This window comes from Puma concolor, chromosome B3 (genome assembly GCF_028749965.1).
Source record: "Puma concolor isolate L17-30 chromosome B3, mPumCon1.1.hap2, whole genome shotgun sequence".
NCBI lineage: Eukaryota > Metazoa > Chordata > Mammalia > Carnivora > Felidae > Puma > Puma concolor.
In genome coordinates, this window is record NC_141672.1 from 3091779 (window position 1) to 3116382 (window position 24604).

The following is a 24604-nucleotide window of genomic DNA, read 5'->3' on the forward strand; positions in this document are numbered from 1 at the left end:
GCGCCCCAGGGGATCCCTCCGACAAGTTCTCTAGAGGCCTGAGCCCCACTGCGTGTGGGGCCTGCCAGGCCGGGGGGCCAAGGAGGGCTCCACAAAACCCTCCCCGCCCCCTCTACGCCCCTGGCCCTCCGCAGAGCCGCACCTGCAGCACTGCGCACGGTGCCCCTGCTTAGCACGCGGCCCCTCGACCTTGGAGGCCCGAGGAGCCGGTCGTGTATTGTTGTTGTGATAGCGGCCGCCAGGCGGCGCCCGCGACCCGGCCCGGCGGACCCAGGGCCGCGCCGGGTGGAGGGAGCAGCAGAGTGGGCGTCGCAGCTGTCGCGCCTGGGCCCCCGCCGGGCGCACCTGCCCTCGTGCTGGTGGACAGGTGGCCGCGGCGCCGCCTGGCCGCCGCCTCTGCCCCCCGCTGGTGCCTGTGGGGGCTCTGTGACCCGTCACGCCACCACTATGCACCACGATGGAGGTTCTCGCAGCTCCTGAGGCACGGCTCGGGATTGGGGTCCAGCCGGACCCTCTCAGGCCTGCAGGCCCACCCACCAACAGCCCACATCGCCCCACACCATCAGGGTGGAGCACCCCCCCCCCCCCCCCCCGGCCTGGCAGGCAGGGGAGCCCATGCTGTCTGTCCAGTTCTCCATGCAGGCTGGTCCCCCGCCCCGGGTAATTCCCGCTGACCTCCCTGCCCCAGCCCATGTGCTGGCCCCTTGGGGCTCTGTGATGCTCTGGTCTTGGACAGACACCCCCTGGAGCTGGGTAATCCCCATCCCATCCTCTGTCTTCAAGCCCCGCTACAGCTCCTGTGTTCTGGGGCCTAGGGCAGAGGGGTGGAGAAAGTCAAGGAAGGCTGGAAAGGAGGAAGGAGCCAGAAGACCCACAGCACGTTAAGTGTGCCTGGGCTGCGGTCTGGACCCTCAGGGTCAGGAAAGGCTGCTGTGGGAAGGGAAGGCTGGTGCTGACCCTCCCTGGGCCTCCCCCTGGTACTTTTGGCACTCAAGGAGCCCTGTCATCCCCTGTCCTTCTCCGGGCCTGGGCTTCCCCCAGCAGCCCTTCCAGGGCCATCCCAGGCCGACAGGGTCCCCACACTGTGCTGTGGGGTCAGCAGCCATGAGGGCAGCACAGGCGATGGTGTGCCAGGCAAAGGTCACCGTCACCGAGCAAGGCAGGCCTCTGGACGCTGGCTTCGTGCTGCCCACAAGCAGCCGGTGGGGCAGGGTGTGTGGGGTGATGGCACCTGCCCTGGCAGAGCTCATTTGCTCCCCTGGAGCCTGGCGGGTGGCCTAGGGTACAGCTGGGGAGTGGGGGACCTTAACTCCTGGCCTCGAGCCTGGCCAGCCTCACTGTGGCAGTGGCCTCGGCGCAAGGGAAGCCTCCTTGCCATCAGTTCAGCCCCAGGAACAAGGCCCTCTCCCTGTCTCCACCCCTGACGTCCGCTGCCTCCTGCCTCGCCCAAGCGCCCTGGCTCCAGCCCATCCACCTGCCCCTCCATGAAGCCCCCCTCTGCCCTGCCTCTCATGCCCCTGACCAAGGAGGCTTTCTGAGCCTCTCAGTGGCCACCCCCCCGACCCTGCACTCAGCCCTGCCTCTCCTGAGCACACCTCACACGGCGTTATGCCATAGAGAGGCCTGGAAGCCTTGGCACTGCTGGGTCCTTGGCTCAGGCCTTGACATTGCTAAGAGCTCAAGGCCTTTCCCAGGGACCTTGAGATTCTGACAGACAATAACTCTTCCCCCAAAGGACACAAGCGCTCGTGGAGGCCACAACCACCGCACAGGTGTGGTTTCTGTCGAGTGGTGCCTCTTTGTAAGGCGGCTGTCCCGTTTCCCAGGGGCCTGCATGTGCTCAAACTCGGGGGGGGGGGGGGGGGGGCTTGGGGATGACCCCTGGCCAGCCCTGTGTTGTCAGATGGAGAGGCTGCGGCAGGGGATCCAGGGGCCCAGCTGTGACCCTCAATGGGGACCTGGGCGTTCTCCAGCAAGGGGCCCCAGCCCCTCCCACCTGGCCCCTTCCCAGCACTCCTCCCCAGGGAAGCTTCCCGGCTCTGCCATTCTCCCTGCCCCCTCAGTGGGGTCCCGCAGAGGTTCAGGGACCCCCGCTCTCTCCCCTGATGCCCAAACTCCACTCTTTGACATCAGTTGACAACGAGAGCCAGGCTGGGCCACCTAGGGCCCCAGGGCCTCTCTGTGCTCCAATGGGCCCCCGGGACAGCCCGCGGCCTTGCCAAGGCAGCTGTGCACCAGTGTGTTTCTGGGCCACTTTCTGTGAAGCGAGCAGTGGCGAGTCCAGTGTGGCCCACGGAGCCCTGGGCGAGGGGGAGCACAGCCAACATGCGGGCAGGAGCCCAGCAGGTCCCGGTACCTCCCAGAGGCGGCCTCATCTGAACTCGGTGCCACTCGTGTCCTCCCTTTAAACCAGCGTGTCCCCTAAATCCTAGGCCAGGAGAGCCTCCTCCCCTCCTCTCCACCGTCAGCAAGCAGATGAAGTGAGGTGGGCTCCTTGCCAAGGCCTCTGAAGCCCAGCTCTGGGCTTAGTGGCCCCTGGAGCCCAGGCGGGTCTTGGAGCCGGAAGTTCTGCACAGACATCTCACTTCCACTTTGCCTGGGGCTGAACGTGGGTGGAGCTCTCGGGGACTCTAGGGCCATGGCTCCTGCAGCTCCAGTGAGCGCCTTGTGTGGCTGTGCGTGTGTGCCTGTGTGCACGTGTGCTATGGGTGTGCCTCTGTGTGCACAAGTGCTGCACGCTGTGTGCCTGTGTGTGCATGCACATGTGTGCTGTGTGTGTGACAAGGTGGGACGGAGACATTGTGCCACGGACCCCCCAGCAGCCGGCAGGTGGGCGAGGGGCCTGGGGGCAGAGGGGCCGGGGACTAGAACAGCCCCAGCCTGGGGACAGGGCCTGGGCGGGGCTGGAGAGGGAGCTCTGGAGGCGGCCAGAGGTGTCCTGGGAACGTCCCAGGAGGCCTGCTGCGGCACCATGGCAACGTGGCACAGAGCGCTGGCCTACTTACACCCCGCCCCCGCCGCCTGCGGGCTCTCTGTTCCAGGAGAGGGTGCGGGGCTCTCAGGCCTCCTGGGGGGGCTGCACACCCTGGCCTTTGGGGGCTCGTGCCTTAGAAGCCTTGGCCTCCTCCGAGCCTCCCACCCAACCGTGGATGTGGGGCCAGGCCCGTGGGGGTCATTTCCTGTCCCTTGAGAGTGACGGGGGCAGAAATGCCCAGCATAGTAGGTGCTCAGCCACACAAGTCCCCCCTCCCCCCGTCCCCCGTCTCCTGGTGAGCTGCGGACTCAATGGTTGCTAAAGACCTTTGGAGCACCCCCCCCCCCCCCGAAACCTCAGGGCTCTCTGCGCTGCTGTGCTGACAGCCAGCCGTGAGGTTCTCTGTACCCCAAAGGTCTCAGGCCTGGGCCTCCCCAAGTCAGGACAGCATCTCAGTGGGAGGGGGCAGCCCGGAGCACTGGGGACAGAGCCCCAAGCCGCCCATATGCCCCCTCATGGGACAGGACCCACAGGAGGGCCGATGCCCCTCACTCGCTCAGACACCTCAGCCCCTGTTAACAGCGAGGCTGTGACACCAGGGCCAGATTCCACTCACAGCAGGTGGGGCAGGTGGGGAGGTTCATCCTTCAAAGGACACCCCCTGGGCCTGACATTAAGCTCACCTGTGCCTGCCTCCTGGCCCACTCTGACCTTCGAGGGCCAGTGCCACGCCCGCTGCCTCCACCTACAGGAAGCCCGTCTGGCCTGGAGCCCAGGTGCACTCAGAGCTGTGGGGCTGGGGACAGTCAAGCGTCTCCGATGCCCAGGGAGGCTAAGCAAGTAGCCAGAGGAGACCGGGGTGCGTTGGTGGGGCAGCCTGAGGGACCGCCTGGGTGAGCCACGCTGGCTGAGCCTTATCTGTGACGTCTGTCCACATGTCCCTGCTGCCATGGGCTGCCCTGGGCTACCCAGACCCAACGGGGTCTCCCGCAGGAGTCCTCTCTGGGGCAGCGCCCTGAGGGCTAAGGACCAATAAGGCTGTGAGGACACTTTGTGGAATGGCAGGGGCCCTGGGGACAGGAAGCCCTTGGCCCCACAGCGGCGGGGGGGGGGGGGGGGAATGTCATAAGACACCACTCATCTAAAAGCAAACGTTTTCCTGACCTCACCTGATGAGCTGGCCAGGCTGAGGGGCACCTGCTGGACCTCGGACACCCGCAGACGTGCACGCTCAGCCCCAGCCTCCCCTGGGGACCAGAGCCCCCGCCCGGCAGACAGGCATCCAGTCCTTCCTCCAGCAGGTGGTCTGTGTCCGCAAGGCCAGCGCTCATGACCACGTGAGGAATGAATGAATGAGGCTTGGAGGGGGCAGCCCCGTGTACCCGTGGGGGGTGGGAGGGAGGGTCGGCCGTGCGTTTGCGCACGAGAACGAGAACGGCGCGCCTCCCCCACCGCCCTGGGCGCCAGCTGCAGCCGCCATCCCCTCCTCCACCTCAGGCCCCCTAATTTATGCCATGAGGGGGGCCATCCGCTCACTTGTTCCCCGCCTGGCAGCGACTTTGTCCCCAGGCGGATTCCCAACAGCCGCCTTTGGGAAGAAAGGGCCCTTCTCTGGCCGGCAGTGAGGTCACCAGGAGGGGCCGGACGCGCACAAAGGCCATGCCCACCCCCCCACCCCTCCCACCCCCCACCGGCAGCTGCCTCTTTGTCCCCAGCTCTCAGCCTAGAAGAGCCCCCCAGCTCAGCATAGGCCGGGCCTGGGCCTCCTTGGAAAGTAGACGGAGTGGGGGAGGGGACGGGAGCGGGCCCCTTCCCTGGCTTCGCTCCTGAAGAGTGACAGCAGCAGTTGAGGTGCAGCACCCCCCCTCCCAAATGCCATGCTGGGCCCAGGGCAGCTGGAGGGGTCTCGGCTTAGTGGGGGGGGGGGGGGGGGGGCGGGGCGGTCTGTGTCTAGCTGTCCCCCAGGCAGGCAGGCGAGCTCCCTTCAGGAGTAGGGGTTGCAGGAAGGTGAGAGGGAGCCTGAGGTGTTAGGAGGCAGCCTCCAGGGGGCAGGCAGCTGGTCCCCTGGCCTGGGGGTGCGTGGTCACGGGGAGAGGCTCAGGGCAACGCTCCTTGCACTCAGCCGCCAAACCCAGCTTCTCTCCGGGTCGCGTGACGCCTGGCCTGTGCGTGTGTGTATCTGCTGTGTGTACACACACGGGAGTGGGGTGGGGGGAGAGGGCCCGGCGGCCCGAGGGTCTCTCCAGGCTGAGAGAGGAGGCGGGGGCGCCCTGGGGGGAGGGGGCCCACGGCGCAGAAGGCACTGGATGGGGGAGTTGCGTGGGCAAAGGCCTGGTGGCCTGACCCAGGAGCTCAGTGAGGGCCGTGGGGCGGGGGCCAGCCACGTGGACCTCCGTCCCCAGCCTGCTGAGTCCGTCCCCTCCCCACCCCCCAGGGCCAGCTGGTGGCACTTGGGCCCAGAGCTCCTTAGCAGTCTCTCCGCGGAGGGAGGAAGTGGAGCCTGAAGGGCAACACAAAAGCCCTCGTCTTGTCCCAGACAGACAGAGGCCAGGCTGGACGCTGGGGACGGCCGCTGGGGGCCCGCGGCCCTGCCAGAAGTGCCTGCAAGCACAGCCAGAGCCCTGGCCAGGCTGGGCTGAAGGCGGGGGCGCCGAGCCTGAGGGCTGGGGAACAGAGCAGACGGCAGAGGACTGGGGTGCCACCAAAAGCTCGAAGACCTGCCCAGGACCCCTGAAATTCCTGCATCAAGATCGTGAGGGACCAGCCAGGAAGCAGGACCGGAGGAGGCAGAGGCCGGGAGGGGGTGGCAGGGAGGGCGTTGCAGGAACCGAGCCAGCGGGCCTGGGTCCCGGAGGGCGCCTGGGGCGGGCACAAGACAGGCACTCTACCCCGAGGGCCCAGGCAGCCAGTGCACCTTCACGTCCTGGGGGGGCACAGAGCTGGGGGATGGGGGGGCCTGGGCCTCCAGTCCCCACCTCTCCTTCAGCGACGGCCCCGGCCCCGTTGCCTAGTGCCGGGAATGTCCATTGTGCCTGTAGCTTAGCAACAGGCCCCGGTCACCCCTGCCGCCCCCGCCCCACAGCCCGCAGCCCGCATTCCTTGGCGGCCGGAGTCTCCGAGTCCGCAGGCCTCTTCTGTGCATCTAGCAGCTCAGAGCCCTGGCCCATGCACCTAGCATCCTGGGAGCCTAAGGCTGCTGGTGCGGGCAGCTGGGGTGCCACCGACCGCCATGTGCCAGCTACCTGCTCTGAGGGTGCCTCTGAAACCACGTTCACTCCTCACCTCAGTCGCTGGTTCAGTCCCATTTAGAGCCTCTTTCTCGAAAATGCTATGATAGTGGCCAAGAGCGGCTGCCTAGGGCCGGGCAGGGGAGACGGTGGGAAAGGGGATGGGGTCACACAGGACTCCTGGATCAGGACAGTTACATGGGCGCCATCCATCACATGTCAATTACGCTGCAATGAAATGGGTTTCTGGGCTATTTTCTGGGGGACAAGGTCAGTGGGGCGGGGGCAGGGCTGAGGGAGGGTGTGGAAGGAGGAAACAGGGTGGTCTTCTGGAGTTGGGAGCTGTGGGACACAGACTTCTCCAGGGCAGGAAGCAAGGGCCCTCCTTCCCTCTGTGCTGGGGCCACTCGCAAGGCCCACCCTCCACCACAGCAAACCCACTCCTGGGTCTGTGGCCTTGGATCCATGCGAGGAGCAGAGAGTGGATGGCTCACTGTGGCCCTGCCAGGGACGGGCCACCTGCCTCTCCCACCTGCCCTGCAGCGTGTGACCCACTGCTCCCTGCCCCTATGCTGGGAAACCCTAGAGAAACACCAGGGCCCTGACTTCAGAGGAGGCTGAGGGAAGTAAGTCTGGGGCACCTGCAAAGACAGGAACTTCTTCCTGCTGCCTGGAGAGTCTAGAGCAAAGAAATGGTTGCAACGGCCTGGGGCACTTTCTTCCTTTTAAAAAATGTATTATGGAAAATGTCAAGGGCACCTGGGTGGCTCAGTCGGTTGAGCATCTGACTCTTGATTTTGGCTCAGGTCACGATCCCAGGGTTGGTGAGATCAAGCTCTGCATCGGACTCTGGGCTGAAAGCATGGAGCCTGCTCGGGATTCTCTCTCTCTCTCTCTCTCTCTCTCTCTCAATAAACAAACAAACGAATAAATAAACTTAAAAAAAAAAAAAAAAGAGGGGCACCTGGGTGGCTCAGTCTGTTAAGCATCCAACTTCAGCTCAGGTCATGATCTCACGGTCTGTGGGTTCGAGCCCCGCATCGGGCTCTGTGCTGACAGCTGGGAGCCTGGAGCCTGCTTTGGGTTCTGTGTCTCCTTCTCTCTCTGTTCCTCCCCTGCTCACGCTCTGTCTCTCTCTCAAAAATAAATATAAGAAAATGCAAAGCCTTCCACGTCCAAGGAGTATGGGGCTTCCTCTCTCCCAGCCTCCACTCCGTTGGCCCAGGGCCACCTCCCGGTACCATTAGCACACCTAAAAAAGGTGTCATTCCTTAAACCCACGAAATAAGCGCTCAGGCTTCAGTTTCCCAAATGTCTCATTTTGTAAAATAAAACCTCTGGGTCGTTCACGTCAGGACTCGAAGGGGTCCGCGTGCGCTGCCTGTCCCAGCTCGCCGGCGAGATGAGCCTCCAGAGACACAGCGATCTCAAGAGAAGGGTTTGGGGACGACACGAGAGTTCCGAGCAGGAGCAGGCCGAGGCAAAATGAAGCTCTGACTGACACCAGCGCGGCCTGGAGGAGTGAATCCATGGTGCTGGAAGCCTCCACGGACTTGACCTTGCTGCTCAAGTAATCGGGATGCGTTTGCGCGTTTTAAGAAACAAAAGAAGGAAGAAAGTTCGAGAGTTGCCCGTGTCTCTGCAGTGATCACTGAGCCCCATGCCCCCAGCTTCCGAATGCCGCAGGCCTGGGGTGGGGCCGGGGAAGAGCATTTCCACGGAGCCCCCAGGCGATGCTGATTCGGCTGGTCCAAGGGCCGGCCTCAGCTCCGGGGAGATTTCCTGGACACACCCGCGGCCCAAACTCAGGAATGTTTTGCCACGGGAACTGCCTTGTGGGTTTGGAAAGACGGCCTGGCCAGCAGAGAGGACTGAGGCCTGGCCGTGGAAGGTCACTTCTGCCTTCTGGGGGAGGGCAGCTTGGCAGAACTCATTCTGGGCGGACACATCCTGATTTTGCTACAGAGACAGGAAGTCAGGAGGGGGTGCCGACCTTTGGGTCCTGGCAAAGTAAAGGCCACTCAAGCATCTCCCTAAATGTCTGGAGTTCAGACAACCCCGTCCACCTCCTGTCTCAGGACTCAGTGATTTCTGTCTCTCACTGGGATGCCAGACCTAGGGTCCACGCTTGGCTGTGGGGACAGGCTGGGAGGGACTTGAGGGCTGAGACTCAGAGGGTCCCCCTGTGCCAAGTGCTTGGTGACTGGCGCACGAACAGAGCATTTGTGGGCACGTGGGGAGGACTTGAGGACATTAGGGGCAAAAGGGCTGCGTACTATTTTGGGCTCAAGTTGGGGGGTAAGGGGCTGCTGAAGAGAGGCCTGAGGGCTTGGAGAGACACGAGCCCCAGGATCCCCCCACTGCTGCCTCTATCCTCCACGGAAGGAAAGAGGGCCCCAGAGAGAGAAAGAGGGAGACTCGGGAGGTAAAGGGCAAGGGCGGCCAGAGCGCAGGCAGGAGGGCATGGCTGGTGGCTGGCGGCTGAGAGGTGGGGACGGCGCAGGTCGGGGGAGGGGTGGAGGTGGCCCGTCTGGCGGGGGGGGGGGGGGGTGGGGGGGGTGGGGAGAGTGGAGGGATGTAGGGCCAACTCATTACCGAACCCTCCTCCCCTCCTGGCCCCTCTGCTTCTTCTAAAAATGTGCCCACACCCGGCCGACCCCCTTTGAAGGGACAGATGTCAGGGAGAAAGCTGATTACTGTCAAAGGCTGGAGGCTGCGACCGGAGCTCTCGGCGAGCGTGACCCAATTCTGAGCTATTCTCAGCCTGGTGGGAGCCGAGCTATTCCCTCCCGCCGACGCCGACGCCGCTCCCGAGGCAGCCTGACTTTGAAATGCCCTCCTCCCTCCGAGGGGCGAGGCGGGGAGGGCAGGCGAGGCCGGCAGAGACCCGCGGTCCCACGCCCTGCCCTGCCCCCCACCCCGCCCCTGCCACGCAGTCCCGCCACCCGAACCGCAGGGCCCCCCTGTCCGCCCGACCCGAGGGCAGGCCGTGTGATGCAGGGCTCGGAAAGGGCCCGCCCGCCCCCCTCCCTGCACGCAGGCCAGGCCGCAGCCCCAGAGGGAGCAGAGAAGCAAGCGGGGGCCGGGCTGAGTTGACATCAGCTGGCCCCGCACGTGAACAGGCCTGGCTGAGGTCGGCCAAGAGCAGCCACACCGCAGATCTGAGGGCGAAAAGGACTGCTGCTGGCAGCCTCTGCGGCCATGGGGGGATAGGTATTTGTTATGTAGCACGCCTGCGTGACAGCTGATTGACCATGCACGTACCTCAAAGGCCGTGAGGTCACCCAAAGTGCTCCTTCCCCCCACCCCCACCCCGCTGGCCTGATGTTCCTGCGGCTCTCAGTTTTATTACACAACCGTGAGCACAGCGGGCGGATGAGCTGGGTTTTCCAGAGAAGTCTCAGTGTCAAATCTTCTCTCCCATTATCCTGAGAGACTGACTAGCCAAGTGCCCCTGAAGCAAAAAGCTATTCGAGGACCTCAAACACCAAAGAACATTCTCAGACCCAGAGTGGGCCCAAGATTCTGGCATTGGAATCTGAGACGGAGACTGACGGCTTCCCGGAGGCGGTGGCAGCAGTGGCTCTCCCCAGCGATGACAATCACAGATGTTCTGGGTGCCCGGAGGGCTCAGCCAGAAGAGCGTGCGACTCTCGATCTTGGGGTCAGGAGTTTGAGCCCCACAATGGGCGTAGAGATTATTTCACAAACACCCCTCTAACTTACAACAATCCAAAACGTTGTACAAGCACCAACTGGGCAAACGCCAACTGGATATTTCAATCCCATGGCAGCTCCTCCCCACTCCCACCCCCAGGCAGGCACTGTGTGTGTCCTCCTCTCTGCCAGGAGGGAAGGGACTGTCACCACGGCGCCCAGAGGGAGGATGTGAAGCAGGTGGGCCCAGAGCCCGAGCCCCCCAGTGCAGGGCCCAGTGGAGTCTGGCCTCCCTAAGAATCAAGTCCAAATATCCTTGTCCGTCGGCGACTGCAGGGGGCCACCTCCTGGCAAGGCCTTCCTGATGGTCCCAACCCTCCGTCCCCCCTACACACCACGGGTTGAACCCCCTTCCCTTGCTTTGCTGCCACTTTGTGGCTCTCACCTGCACCGTTGGTGCCTGGTTCTCGGGAGCCCCGCAGGGGCAGGCAGGGCTGCCCGAACGTCTGGTTCCCGGCGCCGGGAGGGCGTGACCCGTAGCAGGGGCTTGGTCTGCACTTGCCGGACTGGCGGACACACCCGCGAGGCTGGCCAAGAGGGCAGAGTTCTGAGGACTGGGCAACATTAGCCTCCACCTGCACATCCCTCCTGGGGCATCAGGAGCCAAGACCCCCAGCAGGGAAGCCCCTGGGGACCCTCCCACCTGAGGCCCCACCAGGAGGCAGGGACACCCCCAGCCTGGCCTGTGAGCCCAACAGCTTCTGTGTCGAGTGGGGCACTGTCTGGGCGGCCAGCCTGTGCACACAGCAGCCTTGCAAACAGGGCAGGCGGCTACCAGTCTCAGAGGTGGGGACACTGCCCTCTACAACTCATCAAGCTGCCCTCTCCCAGGCCTGCCCGTGGGATTCCTGTCTGAGGCCTGTACACTCCCACCTGGAAGGACCCTTGCTCACCCTCCTCCAGTTTCCACCAGCCCTTCCACACCTCGCACAGCGGTCCCCTCTTCTGAGGAGCCTTCCAGGATTCCAGTGGAAATTGCTCTCCCCTTTGGCCTCTGTGGTTACAATCCAAGGGACCACACAGGGCAGGAGAGTGTCTAGGAGTCCCCGGTCAGCATGCAGAAGCTTGGCGGCCTGGGCCCCAGAGAGTCTCATTTCCTCTGGGCCTCAGCTTCTCCGCCTAGGCAGTGAGCTAGAGCCGGGTAGGAACAGCATCATCTCTCCGGCCTGGGGTCCCACACAGCCTGTCTGCCTGCCTTCAGCAACAGGTTGGAGAAGAGGGGGGCCTGTGTCCCTAGAAGACAGACCAGGTAACGCAGGCAGGCAAGGCTGGGGTGGGAGGTGGTGTGAGGGGGGCAGGTGTGGGGCAGTGCACCTGCTGTCCTATCCTCATGGAGCAAACAACCCTTCCTCATCACTTTGCTAGACAGGGTGTGGCCCCCAGCAGCCTGGCATCCATTATGCCACCTGCTGCCCATCCAAAATCCCACCCTGGGCCCCCAACCCACCCCAGCCCAGGGGCTTCTGGTGGAGGGGGTGAGCCCCTCAGAGGCAGGCGAGGGTGAAGCATAGCAAGGGCAGGGGCAAAACACACCAGGGCTGAAGAGGGCAAGGCCCAGGGGGCTTCCTGGGGGAAGGGTGTGATCTCGGACTGCGACCCTCGGAGCAAGTAAGCCAGGGTCTCTAGGTGTTGGAGGGCTTGGATGCCCGAGGGGGGCAGCAGGGGAGGCAGTCAGACGTGTGACATCTTCACATCTTGGGTGGCGGCAGGGCGGGTATAGGAATTTCCAGGAAAAACTGAGGGTCAGAGTGAGTGTCTGGGGCTGGGCAGGGGACGTCCCCGTGAATCCTTGCCCTGTGACCAGCCCCGTGCTGCTGACTCGCAGAGGTGGCTGTCACCAACCTGCTGACCGGCCACTCATCACGGGCCCTGGCCCTGCCTCTGGACACTGGGCTCCCCTTCTGCAGAATTGGGACACCACTTGGCTTTGGCTCCTTTGCCAGGAGACATGGGAGCAGAGAATGGTTCCCCAGGATGCTCCTGCCTGAGGCTGGGGCTGGGCGGCACTGAGACACATTTTGAGTGCGGTCTTTAAGGGTGCAGAGGAGTTCACCGGGGGCTCAGGACCACACGGGGCTCCAGACTGAGGCTGAATTGGGCCCAGAGGGCTACCTGGGGCAAGGCTGATGCCTGGAGGCCCGGTGGGGTCACAGGGGCTCACACGGGGCTTGGCGGCACAGATGAGGGGCCAGAGGGCCACCCAGACTTGAGAGCTGCCCTGTGCCTGGTGTGCCCGTGGGGAGGGGTGCAGGTCTCCTGACCCCAGTCCTCTGGCAACCCCAGGCCCAGTGACAAACCAGGGCCGTGGTCTGGATCGCCATCCTCAGCCCCATCTGGGAAGTGGAGCTCGCCGAGGCGGGCCGTGCCCTGTGCCAGACCTCCTGCAGGCCTCTCTCTCAAAGGCCAGGGGAAGGCACAGGTCCTCCTCTGTCCCCGAAGCTAAGCATCCGCTCAGAGGTCGGGCCAGGTCCCGGGAGGCAGAAGGCTGGGACAGTGGTCCCAGGGCCCCAAGGAAATCTGGTGGGGCTCAGGTCCTGCCAGGAGGTTGGGAGGAAGAGGGAGCCCCACCCTGTGACGCTTCCCCCAGGAGACCAGCCCCCCAGTAGGCCCACCTCTTAGGCATCTTCCCACGGACTCAGGCCTGGAGGGTCTTTCTTGAGCTCTAGACCCTTCAGAAAGCATAAGAGACAGACTGTGCTGTGAATGGAGGGTCCAGTGCTCTGGGACGGAAGGACGGAAGGACAGACGGACGGACGGACGGACGGACACGGGGACACACACACACACACACAGAGGCAGACCCTCTCCCCCCTCCCCCACTAGGACAAGTGGCCCTTTCTGCAGCTGAGTGGGGGTGGCCACACACTCGCCCCTTTGTCCATCATGTCCCAGGCTGTTGTCCTGGAGTCCAGAGCCCCTGTCCAGACGCCCCGCCCTGGGACAGGGAGAGGAAGGAGCAGACCCAGGACTGTGTGTGGGGAGGCCCAGCCCAGAGGCTGGTGTCGGGAATGAGGGTCTGACTCGAGCGGCACCAAACAGACCAGGTGCACGGCAGGGGCAACGGTGTTTATTTCTCCGCCAGGCATGGTCAGGGGCCGGCCCCCTGCCCCTGCCAGCACAGCACCCTGGGGCTCTCGTCCAACATGGGAAAACTGAGGCTCCTGATGACAGCTGAGGCCGAGGGCAGACACTCGGGCCCTTCACGCAGCAGTGGCAGGCACGGATGCCAGAGAGCGGGGCAGGCCTGCCCTGGAGGGGTGCCCTCCCCCCTGGATGCGCCCCCGTGTCCCCAGGGCTCTCGTGAGGGTGGGGCACCCAAGTAGCTCCGGGGTTGGACAGCTGGGGTTCAAACAGCTGAGAAGGACCGCCAGCCAGATCACTTGAAGCACTTCTCCGCCCTCCTCAGGCTCCCAGCTAAGTGATGCCGCGGTCTCGCTTCTTGACACGCCAGGGGCTCTGGCGGGACCGCGGCCACAGGAGGCACTTCGGCAGCGGGGCAGGGCTCCCCTCCCCCGTCTCTCCAACAGGAGGGGCCGCAGGACACTGCCGCTTGGCCTGTATAGAGCCAGGCAGGCTGGGCCAGGCTCGAGGCCACACGGCAAGACCACCTCTCCCTGGCCTCCGGGCCGGCCTGGCACGGGCAGCTCTGGTGGGGGGGGGGGGGGGTGCCCAGGGCAGCGCCAGGCCTTGCCCCGGGGAGAGGACGAGCCAGGCCGCACACTGAGTGGGGCAGCAAGCCCCTGGTCCTCTCCTCGGAGTCCTTGCTCCCCCTTCCCTGCCAGCTTGGGGCCACCTGGGAAGGGGCACCCCTTGGCCTCAACACCCAGAAGAGCTTGCGACGGTGGAGATTTTCTGTGGCAAAAAGAACAGCAGCAGCTCGGGGAAGCAGAGCCCAGCAGTGACTGGGGCAGGAGGCCTTCCTGGAGCCGCCCCCTGGGGCCCCCCCAGCCCTGCCCGCCCTCCCCGCCCCCCCCCCCCCCCCCCCCCGCCTTTCTAAACACGCCCGGCCCGGCGGTCGCCCGCTGACCGTATAAGGCGGCCTCTGGCTGAGCCACACCTCCCTGCCTGGGCTCCGGGGAGGCCCGCTAGCTAGCCGGGGGTCTTGGTGGCAAAGGTCAGGTAGCCGGTGTGGCCCACGGCCTCCTTCATGGGTGTGCCACTGCGGAAGGGGCTGGCGTCGGGGCCGGCTTCGGGGCCCGGACCGGCCCCCAGGTCGGGCGCGGGCAGGCTGACGGTGCGCACGTTGTACACCCGGGGCAGCACCTCCAAGGTGCTCAGCTCTGAGAAGCCGCGGGCCGCCAGCGCCTGGCACGTGCGCTGCACCTGCTCGATGCACGGCGAGAAGGAGCAGAAGCGCCCACCTGCGGGGAGCCAGACGCGCAGTCAGGGGAGCCGGGCGGGGAGTAGGGTGGGGGCTCAGGAGCCGGCAGCCTGAGGGCTGAGGGCTGCGGGCCGGGCGTGTGGGTGCAGAGCCTGGGGCCCGAGGCCGGCCGAGTCCTCCACCACACAGAGCCTGGCAGCAGGGTGGAGGAGAGGCAGAGGCCGGCAGGGCAGGGGCTCTCCGGGAGCTGCGTGGAAGGGGCCACTTAGACCAAGCCCACGGCCCTTATTTCTTTGGCCTTTGGCAGGCGCTTCTACGGGGAAACCCGAGGGTCGGGGCCGGGAGGAACAACGGGCTCAGGGGTCAGGGGTCAGGGCAGAGCCCTGTCCCAGCTGCAGGAGCACGTGCCCAGAAGCACTCACCACACGGCACGGTGGCAGTGGGGGACGGGGCTCACCGGCGGGCGGAGGCTGTTGCTGTCACAGGAAATTAGAGGCTGTCACCCGCTCTGGGGAACAGGAGGCGCCGACGGCCAAGGATGACAGGGTGCAGGCGGGAGCTGACAGCCCCTTCCTGCCACCTCCCACCAGGGCCCACCTGCAGTGTCCCTCGGCCTGGCCCGCGTCCAGCCCACAACCCCATCCTAGCAAGGAGAGTGTGGGGAATGCGAGGTGGGGGAAGGGATGTGGCCGGGCAAGTCCTGGAATGTCCCTGAGGCCTGGTCACCTCAGCCACACCTGGGGACACACCCAGGGACCGCCAGATGGATCTTCGGGAAGGGGTGAGTTTGGAGGACGCACGAGCAGTTTGATGGCAACCTAGAGGGCACAGTGTCATCCCCAAGAAGGCACCTGGCCCCTGAGCGTACTGCTCAGAGACAGGGACAGAGACAGGACCCTCTGGACGAGGGCTAGAGCCTTCCGGCCAGCCCGAGTCCCAGGGAGCCTGGGGACTGCACTTCGCTGGGGTCGGGCTCACAGAGCAGGCAGGTATCGGAAAATACAAGGCCCATGAGCAAGAGACACAGAGAGAACCCAAGGGAGGGGCTTGGAGGGGTACAGGGGGTGGGGTCCACGGATGGTGCAGCTCCCCTCAGCCAAGCACCAGGAGGGAGCCCCAACGACAGGAGGAAGGCTCGGGAGGGTGACCACGTGGACCTGGCATCATCTGGGGGCAAAGCTAGAAGGGGTGGAGGGGCGGGAAGCTGGGCTCAGCTCCTCCCGAGCCCCAGGCCACCTTGGCAGAGAGCAGGGACACGGCAGGGGACCCACTGGGACCCACTGCTGCTGCCTTGCTGTTTGAGGCACGCCTTGGCACCTGTCTTTGGGGGGGGGGGGGCAGCCCTCCCCCTGGGGGTGCCTGGGCTGGCTCTCCACCCTCCTCCCCACCCTCTGTCCTGCTCTGCTCCGCAGGGAGGAGGGAAGGGGCCCTGGCTGCCTGGGCTGGCTCCTTCTCCACAAAAGGGAAAAACCCAGGGCCTCACCAGCGCCTCCCTGGCTCAGAGCCAATGTTCCCGCCTCCTTCCCGCCGCCTCCACATCTCGTATCTTCCCTAAAAGGGGCTACTCTGCTGGCTTGTGGCTGGTGGGGGGAGGGGAGATTCTTCGGGCAAGAGCTGGGGTCAGAGTCTGGAGTGCCCTGAGGTGCCTTAGAGGTGGCACCTCTAAGGTGGGGCTGCCACAGTCCCCAGGGAACTCAGATGCCTCCCAGCTCCAGGGGGTGGGGGGTGGGGGGGAGCGGGGCAAGGCCAAAGAACACAGGCTCAGCTGGAGCCCCGTTCTCCCCAGTTCCTATTCCTCTCCACCTCCCCACGAGCCTTCAGCCAGCCTGACCCACCCCGACTTCAGGTCAAAAGGGGCCCTGGCCTGGCCACACTATGTGGCCTGTTGGCTTCTGACCTCTCTGGGCTTCAGACGACCCACACCCAAGGCCAGGCCCACACCAGAACCCCCAACGTACCTTCAACCTTGAGGGCGTCCCAGGCGTGGCCCACAGCCTCCCAAGGAGACGGGATGTCCAGGAAAACAGCATCAGCCACATGGCTCACACCAAAGCCGCTGCGGCATACGTCCTGGTTGCGCACCGTCACCCAGCGGCCCACTCGGTGCTCCTGGAACTCCTCCCGGGCCTTCTCTGCCCGCTGCTGGTGAAACTCCACCGAGTGCAGGTGGCCCGTGGGCGCGATGGTGCGGATGAGCGCGTGGGACACGGAGCCGCTGCCAGTGCCTGGCAGGAAGGGACGGGTGTCAGGCAGGACTGCCGGGGACACTTAAGAATCAACCCCACCCTTACTCTGGAAAAACCCACACGGGGCCCATGGGTCAGACGATCCTGGTCGCTAGTGGGCACCACTCCGGAACTGCCCAGCAGGTCCGGGCTGCCCACGGTTTTGTCACCGAGTCTGCACTGGGGCTGGGTGGGGACGCGACCGGCTGGGTTTGTTTCCGGGGTCTGCAGTGGGTCCGGGCGGCAGAGCGGCCGCCCTGCCCGATCCCAGCACCGGAGCAAACCCCGTCCCCGCCCCCCACCCCCTACCCCCCACCCCCCACCCGGTGGCTGGCCCCGAGTCCCCCAAGCTCGCTGCCCACTCAGAGGTCTGCCCACCTCCAGGCCACGTGCAGCAGGAGTGTGGTGTGCCTCTGCCCTCGCTTCGCCTGGTCTCACGGCACCAAGACACGGCAGCCGACTCTCCACAGGGCCCCACTCTTCCCCCACGTCACAGTCCGCCAGTTCTCTTCCACCTGCCCTGGCCACTCCCCGGCTCCCGTCAGTGCTGCCCCTCCGCCTGACTTCTCACCTGGCTGTGCCCAGCTGGGGCTGCGTCCCCCCATGACCTCCCCCGCCCTGCGGTTTCGGGTGCCAGTCTTGATGCACGCTCCCCAGTGCCAGGTCCCTTCGCTGCAGACTCCTATTGTCCAGCACACACGCACAACCTCCCAACACCCGACAGCGCTCGGCGTTGACGAGGACAAAGCTGGATCCGCTCCAAGCCCGAACCCCTCCCATCGGCCCTTCCTGCCCAGTCAACGACACCCACAGCTCGACCAGACATCGCAGGGGTGCCCCAGACTCCCCTCTCCCACCCCACATTCGGTCCACAGGTAGCTCCTGCCTCCCCACCTCCACCCTGCCCCCGTGCAGCCTGGGCCCTCCTCCTGGCTCTGTAACCACCACCAGACAGGCAATTCTGTTCCCCTCGGTGAGGCCCTGCTCTCGCCTCTCCACACGGGCACAGTCAGACCCGACCACCCTCCGAGCTGTGCCCGTTTCCTCCCGACCTCATTTCCTGCCCCTGCCACGCTGGCCTCCTTGCTGGGTCCTCACTCAGGGCCTCTGCACAGCTCACCCTTGGGGTGACACTCTCGCTTGCTTGGCTCTTCGTAGCGCCTCCTCCTTCTCGTTTCCAACTGAATGTCCCCATGCCAGAGGTCTTCCCGGACCGACCGAGGTGTAGGGACCTCTTGGAGCCACCCTCAAACACACAGTCCAGTTTTACTAGCCTCACAGCGATCACAGCACTGAAACAGTGACACTGGGCTTACTGTCCCCTCGGGGAAGGGGCAACCTGGCCTGTCTTGTTCACGGCTGTACCTGTAGTTCCTAGAGGACAGCTGGCATATTAGAGCCCAGAAGCACACCCACTGCACAGAGAGCAGTAGGGGATGGAGCTGGCTCGAGGGCCTGCTGCCCATCTGCCACCGGCCCCCCAAGTCCCCAGTGGCTGAGCAGCAGGCCTCTGCCTAGACCCCACTAACCCTCTGACCCACAGCCCAGGTTCTGCACCTGACTCTTCCCGTTTCAAAGTATCTGGCTGGCCAACACGGAGAAAGAGGCCTGAGAGGGACAAGATGGCCTCAAGTCCTCAGACCTGGAAGCAATGGTTCTGGGAACTCTTTGTGACCTTGGAGCCCAGCTGCACAGCCCATGAGGCACATGCTGGAAATATAGGTGCATCGGGCCTGGGCTGTTCCTGACCAGGCTGTATGCTTCAGTCTCCACCCCAGGTGGCCCCAGCACGTGTGTATGTGTGTGTGTGTAAGGGCCAGAACGACCTCAGGCCCTGGGCTCAGTGACAGCAGTGCCGGCCAATGATGAGCTTGAGATAGAGACTCCCCACCTACAATGAGTACCTCAGAGCAGCCCTGGTCTCCCTCCAGGAAGGGGAAACTCTCAGCCCTGGGGCTGGGTGGTCGGGGACTGCTGGGCCAGCCACTCTCTGTCCTCCTATCAGCACAGGGGTAGCGACTGGCAGTCAGCACCTAGGCCAGAGCCAAGTGGCACTCTGGCCCTGCCTCGCCAAGGCAGGCAGGACTCTCACTGAACACCAGCTCCTCTGGGGGAAATCCCTGGTCCAGTGCCATCAACTCTCATTTAGATTACAGCACCTGCCTCCTAACTAGTGCTCCTGCTTCTGCCCTCACTCCCTGCAGTCAGCCCCCCCAAAACATTGGTAAAATAGAAGCTGAGCAACCACGCCTGTCTTCAGGAAGGGCAGGATGGAGGCTGTCTGGATGCTGGGTCAGACTTTCATCTTCAAGTCAATTTTTCAGAATCAGGATTGAGGTAGCCCAAAGAACTCACCGGATTCACAGACCACAGAGCCAGGCCGAAGCTCCAGCATCATAGTGAGCAGAGCAATGTCAGTGGAGTAGAGGATCTGGGTGCGGTGTGGCAGGTTCAGTGTCCAGAGCTCAGGCGTGGGGTGGAGCACATACACCCAGCCACCTCGACCACAGGTCACCTTGGAGCCGAAGGGGCGGCCGATGAGGTCTACTGAGTGCCGCAGGACGCCATGCCGGGTCTGGGTCTGTGCCCCCCGCTGCACACGCACTGCCACCATTGCACCATGGCCCAGTGACAGGATGGCCGTGTCACCCTCTTTGATCAGCTCCTCATACGCCACGAAGCTCATGGTGTTGCTATCTGGCAGGTGCCTGAGACCTGGGAGAATGTGTGTGGGCATGAGCATGCAAAGGTGCCAGGAGGGTGCACCTGGGATCTAGGTGGAGGGCTGTGAGGCCCAGGTCCCAAGCGGTGAGGGTGGGGAGGCTGGCTCCGTCGCTGGCTCTGTCCAACAGGACGACCAACAGGCTGCACCCTGCACTGACGTGTTAAGCCCTTCTTGGTCTAGGTCATGAATTAGAAGTCATCAGCCCAAATCACAGATGGAGAAACTCAAGTGGGGCAATGGCAAAGGACGAGCCCACGATTTCCTACTAAGGATCAGACCCTCTCATCACCCTTCTCCGGGACACCGGCTCCCATTCTCCAGGTGTGAGAGGAGGGACCGGCCACCAGCGGGGCAGCGGTCAGTGGTCTGGGCTATCACCTGCAGGCCAGGCTTCATTCCACGGAACCCCCCTCACCCGAGTCTCCCCCAAAGCGGGCTTCCAGGCGGACGGGCGGCAAGAGGGGGATGCAGGAGAGGTAAGGGCCCCCCAGCAGACGTTGGGGACGCGGCAGGCCGGGCCGGCACGGGGCGAGGGGGGGCGCCGCACCGAGTCTCACCCGCCAGGCTCGGCGGGCTCCCGCTGCCGGACGCTCCGCACGTGGCCGCGCGACGCTGCCTCCGCACTTCCGGCTCCGGCGCGGCGCCCGCGGATGGCGTCACGGCGCCCCGCCCCTCGCGCGCGGGATGCCGGGACCCGTGGGCAGCCCCTCCCGGCTGCGGAGCGCGCCTCCTGGGCGGCCTCTGCTCGCTACGACTTCGCTGTTTATACAAGCTCGTGCAAAGGACAAACGAGAAGTTCCAGCGTCCCCTCGGTCGGGCTGCTGTGGGCGGGGACCTGGGCAGGGCCTCGTAACGCACTCTTTTTGGCAGCCCTGAAGTCCCCGGAAAGGCTGGCCCTTTGCTAGCTGCCCACGCCCTACGAGGACACTTTGCCTTGGCCGTGCTGTCCCAGCAAACCACTCTGGGAACACCTCACACTGGGCCCCAGGATGAATTCCAGAAAATGGAATTGCAGATCAGAGGGTCGTCCCAGAAGGCTCTGGCCGGAAGGGTCTGCAGAAGTGGCCTTAGGCCAAGCCTTGCCTCCCCTGCAGGGGCACGTTCTCCACTTCGGGGAGGCGGCGGGCGGTCCCCTCCCGGAACCGGGGCACAATGAGAGCTGCATGAACCGGGCTCACATTGGGGGTGCTGAGGACCAGGTGAGCAGCCTGAGCAGGCACACTGGGGGAAGGGCAGCGGGAACACAGGGGCAAAAAAAAAAAAGGGAAGCGGCAGCCCTGTTCTGTCTCAGCAGGGCTGATTCAGAGCCAGTTCCTCTGTAGAGAGGGCGTGGGGCGGAGGGGTGGACAGCAGGGGATATGGAATGCCTTCCTCTAGCACTCAGCTCCCAGCACCCTGGGCTCGTTCTGATAGAGCCCCTCAAGCCCACCTTGGGCTTAGTCTGGGCCCTGCTAAATCGAGTGACTGTAGGCCCTACTACAGCAGTGACTGTAGGCCACACCCCAGCCTGACAAAATGGGAGTGGCCAGGCCCCTGCAGGGCCAGCCTGTCCGTGGGGCACTCTGAATTCTTTTTCTGGGGCCAGGACTGCCAGGGTGCCTGTGGCCCTTGCCATGGGCCCCTCAGAGAGTCCAGGGTAGAAACCAGGTGCCTAACCTCAGCTCCCCCCACCATGCCTCTGCCCTGGCTGGGTCTGGGTCTGGGAACCTCTCAGGGGTAAGAAGGTAAGGGGACTTAGGTGGCCACCTAAGTGGGTTATTGTTCCTTTTCGGCCAGCACTCTGGCCACCAGCTGCCCACGTGGCTCATTATGGCCTTGCTGCTTCTTCCCCTTAACATGGAGACAAGCCAGCCCCATCTACAGCTTGACAACCTCTGTTCCAGGTCACTCTGCTTCACTCTCTTGGTGATGCACCTGCCTGAATCACCCCCTAATTGCTCCACTGGGAGATTTCAACTTTCCACTTCTGGGGGTTCCTCTTCCCCAGCCTCTCAGCTGTGATATGGAGCTGAGGTTGGGTGCCTACTAAGAGCCTAAATTGGGACTTAGTGACTCGGCAGTGGTTTCCTGTGGTCCCAACTTCCCACTTGCCTCTCTGTCTGTGACTGGTTGGCTAGCTTCTCCAGTGCCCCCTCCTCTAGGTAGCCTACCCAGAGTTGCCCATCTGCTCCATCTGAGGCTGCCCCAGCCCTGAGCGGCATCCTTAGCACTGCTCCCCCAAGCCCCAGCTGATTACTCAGGTCAGGTGGACACTTTGCCCAGGGCAGAGTTTGTATATTGGGACTCCCCTACCAAGAACTGGTTCTAAAGAATCCCAGGGAAGTATCATTATATTAAACCTTCTCCACAATCCTGTCAGGGTGGGGACCACTTTATGGAGACTCAGGCTAGGTAATTGCCTGAGGTCACAGCCACTGGGGGATTGGGATTTAAAGCCAGTAAACCTAACTTGAGAGAACCAATGGCAGATTTGAAGAAAGGTGGGAACAGGCAGGAAAAAGACCCTGGAGACAAGGGTCACAGGCACCCTGCCAGGAAGAGAGAAGCTGAAGATGTCCACGGGGGGGGGGGGGGGGGGGGAGGGGAGGGGGAGGAGAAGGCTGCACCTGGACCAGGTGCCCTGACATCCCCCTTTCTCTGAGTAGCCCAGGCTCTTACCCCATGGTGCTCAGTGACCCCAAAGCAGCCCCTACCCCTCTCCTGACTGCAACCAACTTCCCCTTTGGGTTCTTCAGGGCTCAGGGACGGGGCACCAGGAGCAAGCAATGCCCATCCTGTCTTTTAAGCACAGGCTCTGAGAATGACCTCTGGCTCCTTGCCTGTCTCTCCCACTTGGCCTACCCCCCCTGCATGCCTGGCGCTGCACCCCACTGGGCAGGCTGAGTTTGTGGATGAAAAGCTGGGGACTCCATTGAAGCTCCCCTCCCCCTCTAGGGCTGGCTGGTTAATGTGCAACCAGGTGTGATTTCTGAGGAACCTGGACCATAGACTCGTTGGGTGATGTCACCCAGCTTCTTGCCCAGACGCTGCCAAACCGGCTCCTTGGGCCCTGGGGGAAATGGAGGGTCCAGAGACAAGAGCCAGGTCACTGGGGCAATGTTATTCTTGGTGAGGTGGAGACTGGCACCGTCCAGGCCTCCCCACCCCTTGCTCCTCTGCTCTGGGACCACACAGGCTCCCAAGCAGCCCCTGGTAGGGAGCCATCCCCTGACATTTGGGTCTAAAGGCCTTGAAGGCCCCCTGCCTTTCCCCCATCACAGCTGTTGACCACCCATGCTGTCAATCTAGTGCAGCCTGGGCTTGGCCAGCCCTGGGGTGGGGGGTGGTCCCCAAGATAGGTCCCAGGTTAAGTTAGCTCAGGGCCAGGCACTCCAGGACCAGTGAGGGGTTGCTGGACCTCTGACCTGTCTCTTCTGTCACCCATCTTCTGATCTGCCTTTGCTTATCTGCGAAAGGTTAAAACACCCCTCTCAGAGGCTGAGGATTTCTGGAGCCTCAAGCAGCAGTATCACAGGGCCTGACCTTGAGCAAGGCAACCCCAAACCTCTGGACCTCACCTCTCCAGCTTGGACCTTGCTTTTGGGGGGAGAGGGGATAGGACCCTTCCCTCCTCCCACCCAGCAGGTCAGGCCCTTGGTGGCCTGAGGGTGGCGTGGGGGACGGGTTGAGAAGCTGCAGAGGCTGAAGACAAAGAGGAAGCCCTGAGTGCCCCTCACCCCATGTCTGAAAGCCAAGTCTGCCTTCAGGTTTCCAGAAACAGAAACTTGAGCCCATCAGGCTTTTGGGGGTGGGGAGGTGGAAAAGGCAACTGCAGATTATTTCTAAAATGGGAGGAAGGGGCTTCAAGGGGCACAGGGGGCAGGAATTCCAGGCTTAAGGAACACCTGCTGTCTGGGCAGTCCTGCCCATTTGCCTCTTTACCTTGGTTTGTTTTATGTGTCTAAGAAAATGTTGACTGGGAACAGGTCAAAGCACACCAAGGTGAGCGAGGGAAGAGACAGAAGTCCCGTGCGTGGTAACCGCAGGGACAGCCTAGCGACACTCCACGCCCTCTGGTGCGCACACAGGCGGAGGTGAAGGGGCTTGCTCATCCTGTGCCTCTTTGCTCCAGTGCCGGTTCCTCAGAGGTACCAAATCCCCTGGAGCTCCTTGCTCCGCCTCTGCCCTGCCCCCAGCCCCCGCAGCACCCGTCTCCTCCCGGATGGCGACGTGATTTCATTCACGTGGCTGGTCACTCATGGCCAGCCTTCCAGCAGCAGTGTGATGTTCACCTTGCTGTCCCCCAGAGCTCACTGTGTGGTCCTGGAGGCGTTTTGTTACATACACACAGAGAAGGGTGTCCCCTCCTTTCTTGCCTTATTCACAAGACGATGCATGGCGTGCATTAACACACAAGCTCCAATCGACTCTTCTTTTTCTCTTTTCATTTTATTGCATGAAGGAATTGCACGACTACAAGTTAAAAGCAGACCCCAAATGGTTACATTATACAAGCTGTGGGGTTTTTAAACTTGTGGCAAGGGACAGAAGGGAAATTCTACTCGTTGCAAGGAAATCCTCACTTAAGCTTAATCAAAAGCACTTAAAACCCATGAAACTGGGGCGCCTGGCTGGCTCAGTCAGTGGAGCACGCGGCTCTTGATCTCAGGATCGTGAGTTCAAGCCTCAAGTTGGGGGAAGAGATTACTTTAAAAAAAAAAAAGATGATAATAATAAAAAGAAAACCAAGTGGGTAACTTCAACTAGGGCTCCTTCGCCACTCCAGTCTCCACGAGGAATTGGTGTATGTTCTTGCACTGGTCACCCTGCAGCTGAATTACTTCTCCATATTCTGGGTGCTCAATTACATCACCATTGCAGGGGAATTTCTTAAACACCTTATTAGTTCCTTTTTGTTGTAATCATCAATGACCCCTTGGATAGTAGTAAGGGTCTCCCAGCCATTTCTCTGTTGGCTTCATATGTGGACAAGACCTTCAGTGTCCACAGGAAGATCGTCACTCTTACTCACGTCGGCAAAGGGTTTGGAAGAGGGTATGTTCTAGATAGTGGACGTGGGATAGGATCTCTTTTCCGCCGTGAAGGTGGCCTGCAGAAGGTTCTCATGGGACAAGGCAGATGGATCTTCAAGAGGTGAGGGGGCCGAGGGGGAGGCTGCTGAGTCCTTGCTGGTGGCTCAGTGACTAAGGGTCTAACTCACTTTTATTTTTATTTTATTTTATTAAAAAAAAAATTTTTTTTTAAGTTTATTTATTTTTAACAGGGACAGAGAGCGAGCATGAGCTGGGGAGGGGCAGAGAGAGAGAGGGAGACACAGACTCCGAAGCAGGCTCCAGGCTCCAAGCTATCAGCACAGAGCCCGATGCGGGGCTCGAACTCACAAACCGTGAGTGAGATCTTGACCTGGGCCGAAGT

At 63.0% G+C, this 24604-nt stretch overlaps 1 protein-coding gene and 2 long non-coding RNA genes across 5 annotated transcripts; 1 reads left to right on the forward strand and 2 right to left on the reverse strand.

Annotated features, from left to right (window-relative positions):
* The first annotated feature begins 4141 nt into the window (after positions 1-4141).
* LOC147579658 (uncharacterized) lies at positions 4142-7827 on the forward strand. The gene is made up of 2 exons (XR_015251980.1): positions 4142-4311; positions 7557-7827. It is a non-coding gene; the product is annotated as an uncharacterized LOC147579658 (long non-coding RNA).
* On the reverse strand, positions 6914-11430 carry LOC147579659 (uncharacterized). The gene is made up of 2 exons (XR_015251981.1): positions 10304-11430; positions 6914-7763 (listed from the first exon to the last, which is right to left on the reverse strand). It is a non-coding gene; the product is annotated as an uncharacterized LOC147579659 (long non-coding RNA).
* Positions 11431-13899: 2469 nt separating this feature from the next.
* Positions 13900-19883, reverse strand: TRMT61A (tRNA methyltransferase 61A). Of its 3 annotated transcripts, none has more exons than XM_086708730.1 (4): positions 19737-19883; positions 18820-19179; positions 16198-16464; positions 13900-14279 (listed from the first exon to the last, which is right to left on the reverse strand). In XM_086708730.1, exons 2-4 carry the CDS (start codon positions 19148-19150, stop codon positions 14008-14010), a joined length of 870 nt encoding a protein of 289 aa, XP_086564856.1. In that variant the 5' UTR covers positions 19151-19179; positions 19737-19883; the 3' UTR covers positions 13900-14007. The 3 variants fall into 3 exon arrangements, with proteins under 3 accessions (XP_086564856.1, XP_086564857.1, XP_086564855.1); XM_086708731.1 differs by having other exon boundaries at positions 19747-19872; XM_086708729.1 differs by lacking the exon at positions 19737-19883 and having other exon boundaries at positions 18820-19722.
* Positions 19884-24604: the final 4721 nt, after the last annotated feature.